The 12,824-nt window shown below is 35.1% G+C and overlaps 1 protein-coding gene and 1 long non-coding RNA gene across 2 annotated transcripts; both read right to left on the bottom strand.

The window, feature by feature from the left end:
* Positions 1-223: 223 nt before the first annotated feature.
* Positions 224-1,159, bottom strand: LOC147519922 (uncharacterized). The gene is made up of 3 exons (XR_015214318.1): positions 1,091-1,159; positions 939-989; positions 224-254 (listed from the first exon to the last, which is right to left on the bottom strand). It is a non-coding gene; the product is annotated as an uncharacterized LOC147519922 (long non-coding RNA).
* A 7,063-nt stretch (positions 1,160-8,222) lies between these two features.
* On the bottom strand, positions 8,223-11,415 carry LOC147519921 (uncharacterized). The gene is made up of 4 exons (XM_086594896.1): positions 10,950-11,415; positions 10,777-10,852; positions 10,219-10,241; positions 8,223-8,835 (listed from the first exon to the last, which is right to left on the bottom strand). The coding sequence occupies exons 1-4, from the start codon at positions 11,391-11,393 to the stop codon at positions 8,392-8,394; spliced, it is 987 nt and encodes a 328-aa protein (XP_086451022.1). The 5' UTR covers positions 11,394-11,415; the 3' UTR covers positions 8,223-8,391.
* Positions 11,416-12,824: the final 1,409 nt, after the last annotated feature.

The raw sequence follows: 12,824 nt of genomic DNA, 5'->3' as shown, positions 1-12,824 counted from the left end.
ATGAGTGGGTGGGGGCTGCTTATCCTACAATTATTCGAAAAAGAAAGAAAAATAAAACATGAAAACTGCCTACACGAAAATGTGAAAGGAATAATATTAAGATCAAACTATAAAGTCATACCTAAAGGCACAATCGCATACCTGTAGAAGGCTCACGGACTTTACAGTACTAACCGTTGAATCTTGATTAAAATACTATGATCTCCTTATATTAGCAAATGCATTTATACAATACCCATGGCAGAAATGGCTCCCTATGATTATGGATTGTAAATCAGTGCACGATAAAACAGGTAGTATTGAAGTTATGAACACGTGTTTCTACACTCATAAATATCAAATAATATCAACAACATCATAATTGTCCCTAGAGGAAGAATATTATCACATTTCTTTAAAAAAAACTATTCAGCAGATAGTGTATGGTTCGACATGTTAGGTTGACCAATACCATAATACTAAAATTTTAATTAAAAGGGAAAAAAAAATTCAGCAGACTATCTATAGTGATGATACAAACTTTACCACCTCTCCTTCAGTAGAGTTGCCAGTCTGCCATTACCATAACCTAATTCTTCATCTCAATAAAATTAAAGCTAAAATTTTGATAGTAAAATATTTGACTGGTTCTCAGTCTATGATCCTGTTAAAAATGTCCGATAGAAGGGACATGAAGAAAAATGACAAAAAAAATCTACAATATTAATCATACGCCATATATACCTAATTAGAATAGATAATACCGTCCAATATGAAGATAAATATTCGCAGAGAATATTTACCCATTAAAACATCACATAACTATACAATAGCATTTAACAAAAATAAGCAATGAATATGATTGCTTTCTCAACAGTGGGAGCATATTTGAACACCTTCACACAAAAAGAAGGGAGAACACAAATTATATCCACAAAAAAGCATTAGACATTTCATACCTGGACGTTTTCAATTTATTCAAGAATTCTTGCAACAAAAGATTTGTCATCCTGAGTTCAATGAAGAATAGCTTAATCAGTAATTCAATATAGATTTGATTGTGGTGTGGACTTTCAGGTGAAAACAAAACACATAAGAGGAGATTACTTACTTGTGAGAATACCTTCCAAATGATGGATTGAGATGAATTGCAAAAGAGAGAGGTGAGATTTGATTTAAAGAGATACTACACGAGAAAAATAATGACTTCGTGGTTCGGGCTTTGAGGCAATTTCAATGAGGAGATTGTAGAATACAACCTATTTCCAAAAATAAATCAATTGCAGATTGAATAGAGAATTTGATGAGAACAAAAGCTTAATGAAAGAAAGACACTTCCAATTTTCGTCATTCTTAGTTCAAGATCCAATAAAACAATGAAAGTAAACGGACAATTACAGAGCACGACAGCAGAGAGAGAAATTACCTGCCTGAAAGAGGAGGGCTTCACAACTGAAATTATTTGTCATTACACATTATCGATCACCTTGAACACATTATCTTAAACAAAGTGTTTCTCCAACTTCAAACATATATTTTTTGATCAGCCTATAAAACTATACCGGGTAAATATGGCAAGCTAATTAACAAATCTTTTAGTGGATCAGAACATAGGAAGCCGACATTGCAAATCAGGAGCAAACAAATCTGAACTGACGAACAAATGCGTGTACATTCTGTTATAAGCACAGCTAAGCAAATGGTTTTAATTATTTAACAAATATCTTGCGTTATCGGGTGTGCGTTAGTGAGAGAAGAACTTGCAGACATAGAGTAGGTATTGAAAACACGCGAAATAGTATAAAGACAACAAAATGGTCGACGCACATTGTCCACTTAACTAAAATGGTTACGTGTGAGCCGATTTTGTAAGTTTAACCAAAATTTCAGCTCAAAACCAATTAATAAGAAAAATAGTTGACTATTTCAGGCGTGATGTGTTAGGCACCGATAACCACATATAAACATCGGGCTAAAATAAGAAAACGTGCCAACCAGAAATATTAAGAAGATATACACATTTCAATATCTCGAACAACAAACTCGATGGCATAAGAATTATGACATACCGAGATATCCAAGTAAGCCTCGGGTAGAATGGGGTCATCGACTTCTTTGGAGTTTCAGGCTTAGGCTATCGATCACTTGTTGATATGCATGGTATCTATGTAGGGAATCTTTTGGGCAGTAAAGGGAACTTCCGTGGATCATATTTGGCTTCAATGACTTGTAAATATCGACTTGCTTATTCATAGATTGATTCTTGTTAGTTGGTTAAGTTAAATTATGAGGGGAAAAAGAGAAAGGAATGGATTCATAAGTGAATAAGTTTTGATGGATTGGGAAGCTAGGAAAGTTAGCGGCCGAAGGTACTACTTTTTCGTGTGCCCTAGAAGTGTCCTCGGAAAAGAAGAATTTAACACCTGAACACTTCTAATATGATGTAACCTTAGCTATTGTCTTGACAACACACATTTGGGCCCGAGAACTTGCTCAAGTATATCGATAATCTTGAAGATGAACTAACGAAAAATGCAATTTAGTTAGTGAGTGAGAGAGATGATGCAAACAATTGGATTACTCTGCAAGAAGTTGCAAGAGAAAGAATTGGAGTTGGAGCATTGAACTATAAGAAAAGAAATGGTTGAGAGAATGTATAAGCGGGCCGGTGACAATGGAATTTGGATCCGTGTAGCTCGGGAAAATTACAACCAGCAAAAGAGTGAGTGTCCGAGTTATAACCTCAAGGAGTCATTACAATTTACACCTGAGCGGACCAACCGAAAAGGGTTGTGGAGGTAGTGAGGTTGAATATGCAGCTTCCTCTCACATTGACCAAAATAAGTGCCCTATTCAGATTCCACGTAAGTTACACCCACCAGAAAATAAACCGAAAGTGTTCGGTTGTATCATTCTTTTGATAGTTTGAATATTTTATCGAATACACCCTTTATTATCTATTTCCATCGTTAGAAACCACACCCACGTAATAAATTATGACATACCCGATCCATTAAAAATCGCCCAAGCATGTCCAATGATAAAGGTGTTTTCAAAACCTGCATGAAAGAATTCTTTAAAACCTGCATTAAAGAATTTAGAAATTTGCAGAGAGATCTATTGCAAGGGCTGGTCCTTTTGCAGAATTTAGAATTTAGAAAAACCTCTAAATTTTGCAGAGAAATTTAGAAAATGGAAGAAGAAGACGAAATGACTGGTCCTTTTTTGCGCTCCAAGTCCGACCAGAGGTTGCTAGCCATGGTCATCTTCGGCATCAATTTGACGTGATCCAAGAAACAAAAAAAATTACACGCAATAATAGAGGAGATAAGAACAGTACCTGAGTGGAATACAGAGAGTGAAGTACTAACGGTGATTCGAGAAAGATAGAGGGCTGAAGGAGAGGAAGAGCGGGATACGAAGGGTTTTGAGACTTGATATAATTATGCCTAATTAATAAGGGAACTTTTCAATTATATAATTGGTGCTAATTTCTAATCTTGCGCACACTCACTATACCGCGTCCTGACCTTTGATTTATCCACCCTTGGATGGAATCCCAGCCGCGTTGAGAGCGAGGGTAAATCGAGAGGCAGAAAGAGGGAGATGGAGGACGAAGAGTTTAGCCTGCTTAAATTGGTGGGAAGTACATTAATGGCGAAAGTGATAAGGGTTTGCACACGAACGGTTTTTACAATTAATACGTTTAATTAATTTTTAATCCAAACGTGGAAGCATGGTAACCCTTGATTTATACACCCTCAAAACGAATCCCAGCCGCGAGTCAGGAAAGCGAGCTATTTTGTTAAGTTGATTGGCAAAAGTAAAAAGGACTTGATTTCATCAAATTTTAACAAATCTTTCAATCTAGCCAACTTCCAAATAAGTCGGTGTTTCATAGTAGACACTAAAAGTATTTGATTCATAATAAGAACTAACTTCTACAAATTAAATCACCTATTTTCACATATTTTTTAGCAAATTTTTTTATTTGGTAAAATATAAAGAAAGTGAAAATACACTCAAACTCTCAAAAAAATATATTATACTGGCGTTGTAGGTTATTAGAAAATGTTATCTCTCATAATTAGAGTGCCACCTAAGAGAGAGAGAAACTCTTTTAGAGGTCTATACTTTAGTACATAGATAGTATATTAGCTATGATTATGTTTGATTGCTAATTGTTTTATTTAGAGTTGAAGTTAACGATTGGTTTTGGAGATATATTGTTTTTAAGGGCCATTTGGCAACCATTATGATAATCTATTATGAGTCTCATAATTGATTTTGTATATAAAAAAAGTTGTCTGGTATAAATTTTACACATAAAATGAGATAACCCATTAAGACATAAACAAAAAAAGTAGCTTAAATAAGGAGAAACAAACTTTATGGAGCTTTCGTTTCAAAATAACTTATTATGTTTGGTAATTCCTCTTTTTATTTTTGGCTTGGTCAGTAAATCCAAAATTGATTTGTATGTGGTTGTTTGGTATAATTTCTACCATAAGGGTTTATCTAAAAACTATTTATGTTAGAATTGATGTTAAAAACATAATTATTTATATGAAATAATGGTTGCCTGGCCCTAACTCAATTACAAGCATTCTAATTTCTCTTAGACTTATACACCAACTCTTCAATGCCTATCTTTCTACCCAACTTCTTGTTGTGGATCCAATCTCCTTTGAAGTTAGCTAGTATCTTGAATTGTTAAAACTTAGCTCCTATAAACTTTTAAAAATGTAAGATTAGAAATGTGTGATCTGGTGTGTCTTTCTCTCCAAATTCATCAACTATTTATAGGTGAGGAGTGCTTTTTCGAAACAACACAGTGACTCTTTGAAAAAGTTAGGCATCTATTTGAAAAGTCACATGTTTCGAAAGGACGCACCATTTCGGCGTAAAATATTGTTTCGAACCAGTGCCTATTTCAAAATGTCGCACACTTTTCGGCATAAAACACTGTTTCAAACCAGTGCCTATTCCGAAAGGTCACACCTTTTAGGCATAATGCACTATTTCGAACCAGTGTACCCTTTCGAAAAGGTTTTTCTCTTTTTACGTACTATTTCAAGTGAAACCCATTTCATCTCAAGTGGGATAACTTGGGAGACAATTTATTCATTCATATCTCAATGGATTTGTCCAAATCTATTTTTTCTAACAATCCCCCACATGAATGAAGATTTGGCTTATTCTATTATAAACGTCGGATTTATATTCTTTTACAAATGAAACGATACTGCATCAGGTCAAGTAGCATAGGAGGCCTTGAACTTGCCTTAGTGAAAGACGATCGGATTTAATTGGACGATTAGTAGACTTCAATTAATGTCCTTGAACTGTCAGCCGTTTGTATAAACCTAGACAATCATCTTCGCAGTACCTTCTTGAATACTGTTGGTTCTCACGTTTGTGTTCATTTTGGCCTTGAACACTTCTTGGTTTTCAGATAGTGATTTTGAGACATTTGCCTTTAAAAATTCTCATAGAAACGATCCCCACTTCGCACTAATATAGGTGATTTATATAAAGAGTATCCTGCAATACTCCACTTGGATAACATAACTTTTCAAGATATAGTAAATCATTAAAAACTTGACTTATCATGGGTCTTGCGGCAGCTATGTACTATTTTATATAGGAATGGGTTAGAGTATAATATTACTCTCTAGTGCTTACTAAATTATGTATGTGACTCAGTTAGCATTGGAGAGTAATAATATACTATAACTCCTTCCTATATAAGACAGTGCATATCTGCCGCGAGACCCAAAATAAGTAAAGCTTTTAATGATTTACTATATCTTGGAAAGTTATGTTATCCAAGTGGAGTATTGCATGATACTCTTTATAGAAATCATATCACCTATGTGAGTGTGAAGTAAGGTCGTTTCTATGAGAATTTTAAGGCAAATGTCTCAAAAGCACTATCTGAAACCAAGAAGTGTTCAAGACCAAAATTAATACAAATGTGAGAACCAACAGTATTCGAGAAGGTACTGCGTGAAGATGATTGTCTAGGTTTATACAAACGGCTGACAATTAAAGGATATTAATTGAAGTCTACTGATCGTCCAATTAAATCTAATCATCTTTCACTAAGGCAAGTTCAAGGCCTCCCATGCTACTTGACCTGATGCGATATCTTTTCATTTGTAAAAGAACAGAAATCCGATGTTTATGATAGAAGAAGCCAAATTTTCATTCATGTGTGGGATTGTTAGAAAAATAGATTTGCATAAATTCATTGAGATATGAATGAGTAATTTGTCTCCCAAGTTAGATGAAATGGGTCTCTTGAAATAGTACGTAAAGTGAGAAAAACATTTTCGAAATTGTGCATTGGTTCAAAACAGTGCATTATGCTGAAAATATGCGACTTTTCGAAATGTGCACTAGTTCGAAACAGTGCATCATGCCGAAAAGGTGTGACATTTCGAAATAGGCACTAGTTCGGAATAGTGTTTTATGCTGAAATGGTGTGTCCTTTCGAAACATATGACTTTTCAAAAAGTTGCTTACATTTTCCCAAGAGAACTGGGGTTCTGGTATGAATACTGAACATATTCATCAAGCTTTTGCTGCTATAAATCAGTATCGAAGAGGTAGAGGAAATGGTCAAGGTAACAACAGAGGTAGAAGTTACAACAGAGGAAATTATAATGGACACAACTCAGGAAATGACAAAGGCTATAACAATGGTGGAAGAAATTTTACTAGAGAATATAATGGATCTAATGGAAGAGGTTCTGGAGGAAGTTCAAATCACTACAATAACAATCCTTCAACTTCCAGTAACAATACAAGGTCGCAGTTTCAAATTTGCAATAAATTTGGACACATGGCTCTTGATTGTCACAACATAATGAATCATAGCTATGTGGGGAGAATTCCACCAGCTAAATTAGCCATGCTTGCCAGCTTTAATGAGACTTCTAACTCTGATAATGGAGGTGTTTCTTTAAGCAATGCAACTCACTCTATGTAGAACAGTCATGACTCTTATTGGTATGCTGACATTGGAGCATCGACACATCTTACACCTGATCTTTCCAACCTTAATCTCCACATTGATTATAAAGGTTCAAATAAAGTCATGGTCGACAATGAACAAGGTTTGCCCATTCTTAATACTGGTTCTTCATTCTTTCAAACTTCAAGTTCTAATCATTCATTTCATCTGAAAAATATCTTACATGTTCCTAAAATCACTCATAATCTACTAAGTGTTCATAAGTTTGTTAGTGATAATAATTGTGTTTTAATCTTCTCTCCTAATGCTTTCTATGTCAAGGACATTGCATCGGGAAGATTCTTTTCCAAGGGCCAACTGAAAATGGTCTTTATCCTCTTCGTTTTACTTCTCAGAACAGTCAGTCTCCTTTTGCTTTTTATTCCAATAAAGTCACTACTTCAACTTGGCATATGCGGCTTGGACATCCAGCTCTTACCATTCTCAGCAAACTCATTCATGAAAAGAGTGTTCCAGTTCAAAGTTTAAGCAAAACATCTTTTTGTAATGATTGTGCTTTAGGCAAAAGCACCAAGTTACCTTTCTCTCTTTCTACTTGTAAAAGTGTAAATCTGTTGCAACTTTTACATGTTGATCTTTGGGGCCATCTCCTATTTCTTCTTGTAAAGGTTATAGATTTTTTGCTACAATTGTTGATGACTTTACAAGATATACATGGTTTTATCCTATGAAATTCAAGTCTGAGTTTTTTGTCACATTTCAATCTTTCAAGTCTATCATTGATTAAAATTTGTTGTCTCAATTGTTTCGAAAATGCACCACTCACCTATAAATAGTGGATGAATTTGGAGAGAAAGACACACCAGATCACACAGAGTTATGATATTTCTCTTCTCCCTCTGTTCTTAGTCAAATACTATATTGTGTTCGCTGATTCTATAGAATTAAAGTGATAGTTTTCTATAGAAGAAAATCCGTTCTATCTTGGGATACAGTTTCCCATTAACCTTCAAACACCGTGAGAGGGAAAATTTGTCTTAAGGACATAGTGTATCTACACTAGGCTCGGATTTAACTAAGAAGTACAAGACACTTACAAGACAATATTTGTATAGTTTGGTAATTGGTAACAAGTTGATCACCAATTACAGTTACGGCTTCAATTTCGATGTCATTTGTTTATGCTCTGAGTATACCAAGAGAAGTAACTATTCAACCGTTGTTTCAACTTTCAAGTACCTTGAGAACTGCCAGCCAATTCATATGAAACTATAAAACTCTATTCTCAGTAAGGTTAATCATCAACACAATTTGAAGTATCATCCAGTGCAACCGATGAAAAGGAAGTATAAGACAGTTAACCAACAACAAGAAGTTAGAAGTAAATGCTAGTATCAATAGAAAACAGCCACCACAAGTTAAAACCATCGACTCTAATGTCTTTGGGAAGCAAAGGTTGTTAACCAATCAATCCTCAATTCTGCGCTCTTTGAAAGAAACTGCCTGCCCACGAGAGGATTTTCAGTAAGATACTCGAAGGCCTTGGTCAAGGTAACTTCATCAGACCCTTCCAACTCCATTACTTCAGAATAAATTCTGTCGCAAAAGTCCTGGTCCACAACGTTCATTACACCAACTAGTCGAGAAACCTGCTCAGTGAGCTTCTCAAGCTTGGAGAATGCTTCTTCCCAAGGTACTTGTGTTGTTCCTTGAGTTTCACTTGTCTCCTCGACACCAATATTCACAGATCGAGAATTAGGAATATCAGAAGATGACTTTTCAAAAACCTCTGTTTCTCGGTCTTCTCCATGAACAACTGTCGATCCATCATGTTGCTCCATTGATATGTTCAACGAGCCTTTTGCATGTCGTTTTTCCTGCAATAATTCATATTAACATCAAGCAACAATTATTCAATTAAAACATGCATTTAAAATATCTTTGGCACTGACTTATTCAATAGATTTCTAGATGCTAACATTTCATTATCCAGCTGACTAAAATACTACAAAGGCAATGTATTATGTGCAGTTAACCAATAGGAACAATGTACTATTTTTTGGACCAATTTATACAATGCACTATCTCAATTTGAGCAATTGACATAACGACTGTAATTCAGGCCAAATTAGATTGCCGGAGTAATGACATGTCATGTGAAAAAAAACCCTAAATTGAAATTGACAAGAAATTCAAAAAATAGTACATTGTTCCAATTGGTCCAAAAATAGTATTATAGTGCATTGCATAAATTGGTCCAAAAAATAGTACATTGTTTCAATTGGTTAACTGCACATAGTACATTGCCCTTTGTAGTATTTTAATCTTATCCAGCTATAACCGGAACTTGAATGCAGATATACAAGAAGCTTTTATAGATTCATCATACTTAACATTTTGATGGGGTGGATCTTGATACATAATTGCTCCCTCTTAAAAGAAAAACATCTTGAACTCAGACAGGTCAGTCAATCAACAAGTGCATATTCAAGTGAATATATCTCTATAAAATCAATGAAGAAGTTGATATACTTCAAAGATGATCCATTCTGTTAAGCATTTTCGACCAGTACATCAAAATTATGGAGTCAAGTAGAGGTGTAAAACCAAGATATTATAAACATAAAGACATGGATATTCTCACTTTGGTAAAATGCACTACTTGCAATCACGAGACGCTGAGAACAGAGACACATGGAGTATAGGCCGGTAAGGGGCAAGGTCACATTGCAGGGATTAGTCCCAACCATTACATAATGAATCGTCTAAATTACTATAGCCATTTTCTTTTCCTCTGTTTTATGGGGAACCGAACACAGCTTATTAAGAAAGAATAATGATCCATCAATCTAATCTTATCTTCCAGAGACACATTTCTCTTTGCATTATCAACAGTGACTTAGTGTGTACAGGTTGCACTAATCCTCTTTCAGAAAGTCGTGAAAAAAATCATTTCAAGTTTAAGATGTGTAAGGGTGTGTGCTTGTCAGTTATTTCGATTCCAATTGACATACTTAAGGGTTGGAAACAAGATATTCCCATTCATGGAACAGATATCTGTACATATACTTATAATGGATGTCATTAACACTTCTAAATACATTCTAAGGAATCTGCGTATCTTGTCAAATAACATACTCACGCACTGATGAGCTATGAAGTTATTTATTCATTAGAATAAGAAATGAAATGAAACAACTTAATTTTGATAAGTTGAAAGTTGAAACCAATGACTAACATAGTAGGTAAACTTCACTTACAGATAAAGCTCTAACTATGATCCCTGCAGCAAAATATTAAACATTATGTGAGTGATAAGAGTGATATTGAAAAGTTGTAGTAAAACTGTAAAAGTGTGAGTGTATCGAAAATAAAGCAAAATTAAACCATTGCAAGAATGTAGCTCAACCTTAAGAAACTGGCAGTTGAAGAATAAATATGAAAACTGTTGATCATTATATGGAGTCTTAATTTAGATTATAGGATGCTATAGCTCCAGAGGAAAAAATAACCATCTATCTTAACATATGCGGGAAACTATTGGTCACTGGCTAAGTGCTTATGTCAAATTTTCTGAAACGATTTGTACAATTGAAAGGACAAAGGATTAATCAAAGGGAGTCAAAAGCTATTCTTTATATAAGATCCAGCACAAAACGAATTAGATATCACAGGTTATCAATGTCATAATAACACTTGAGAATAAAGAAAGCAAAACAGAAGAACGAAAAAGTCGATGATAAGGGACAAAAACACATTGCAAGTTGAAGCAAAAACACATTATATCACATGGCTAGAATTGCTACAAGAAACTTCACCTGGCATAGCACGAATCAAACTTCGCAAAGTCCTAGCAGTCCAATCACGAAACATTCCCAAAGCTAAGAGAATATGCTGACAAAAAAAAAACAATCCCAAAGGTCAAATAAATAAAGTGGCATTCCACTTTCAAGCTCAAAACTCGAGAATAAAAAATATGAGAAACACTTACACGTCCAATCTCGTATAACCAAAAAAACATACCAATAAGATACATATTTGGTGGAAGAAATACAGTTCCAGCTAATAATACCAAAACATAGATAAAAGCAAACATCGCCACTTCTAAAAGACTGGAGAGTAGTGAAAAACTGGACGGTCTTATAACACTCTTATTATTGTCAGCATCACCACAAACACCTACAGTAGTAACTACTGGTCTGCTACCACTTTTATTAAAGCCAAGTGATGTGTTGGAAAAACTAGGCCTGAAAGATGAAGAAAACGAGTTTCTAGTACTACCCATTGTTCCATAGTTAAGGATGAAGTGTGAATCTTTTGTGCGAACGTTGGAACTTTTGATACAAGGAAGTGATGGAAAGTGGGGGTTGCATTTTAGTTTTGAGTCTCTAAGAGTTAATGGTATTGGTTTTAGAGTTGAATATATGGTTGCCATGAATATTTTGTTTCTATGGCCTATGGGCGATCTTGAGCTCAAGTTTGAAACGATTTGTTTAGAGGAAACCCTTACTACAAGAAACAGAGGGCTGTGTGTTACTTACACTTTAGAAAGAGTTATAATTGGGCTTTTGGGCTTAATCAATTAGCCCAAATCCATTGTTTGGGCTTTGTCAATGGCTGACAGTGATATAATTGAAGTTGATAAGAAAATGATCACACAATAGTCCTTTTGAGTTTTGACCATTAGCGAAAAAAAGTAGTTTTGACTTTTGACTATGGAAAGTTATTTTTGGGTGCAAATAACATTGCATCCCGATTTCTTAAGGGCCCCATTTTATGGTACTAGCACCCCTTTTGAATCTATATAACAATACATAGCAGTGTTGTAGTGCAGGGGCCATCTAGTGGTTACAACTTTTCCTCCCATCTTATGACGTGGCGGATCCAACTTTTTCCCAAACTGGTTCATCCAACTTGATGGAACAATCAACATCCAAAACTCCCCCTCCCAACAAAGTCAACATTAGCTGATGGGTCTGTTTATGGGCCTATTTCTCTACAGGCTTATGGGCGAACAAAGTAACATTTTCTATGGGATTGTGGAGCGTCGAGACATCGCTGGCTGGGAAGCGGCCGCACCGAGCGTCAGGGGTAGCACCGTAGGGGTGTCGAGGAATCGATGGGCTGTACGCAGGGGGGGTTGTCACGCCACAGGCGCGTCAAGGCATCGCAGGTTGGGAGGCCAGCTCATCGAGAGTCAGGGGGTAGCGCCGTAGGCGCGTCGAGGCATCGCTGGGCCATAGGCACGGGCATACACTAGTTATATATGTTATATATCATCCCGATATATGTCATATCTACTATCACCTCTCTCTCTATATTAAAACATAATACATCTTATGTAGACAATATCTTTTCTAGGTGGCGCATTCTTGAGACATAGATATGTCATGTGGACACTCTTAATTAATTATAAGAAGTTTTCTAATACAACATGAACTTTTAATCTTAAGAAGTTTCATAATACAACATAACTTTAATTAGGGGTGTCAATGGATACATGATTACCCGGAACCGAAACCGAATATTCGGGTTCTGAGTCTTAAAAAGTTAGACTCATTTAAAACGGGTCATTAAGAACCAAACCGATAAAGAACTGAATAGTAAAAAACCCGTGGGTACCCAAACCGAAACTGAAACCGATTAGTGTGATTTCGATATATAAAATTTAGTATTATATTACATTTAAGATAATCAAACTAATATATTATAATATAAGATATGTTTTTTACGTGTAAAAGTTTATTAAATATATATAGTATAATAGTGAATGTGTATTGTTAAATGTATATTTTATAACAATACGTTAAACAAGTGTATCATAGATGTTAATAATAATGTCAACGTGTATATTTTTAACTAACTA

Source organism: Coptis chinensis, chromosome 2, assembly GCF_015680905.1.
Source record: "Coptis chinensis isolate HL-2020 chromosome 2, ASM1568090v1, whole genome shotgun sequence".
Lineage (NCBI taxonomy): Eukaryota > Viridiplantae > Streptophyta > Magnoliopsida > Ranunculales > Ranunculaceae > Coptis > Coptis chinensis.
Note: the sequence above shows the minus strand (reverse complement) of the source record. Positions and strands in the feature narration are given on the sequence as shown.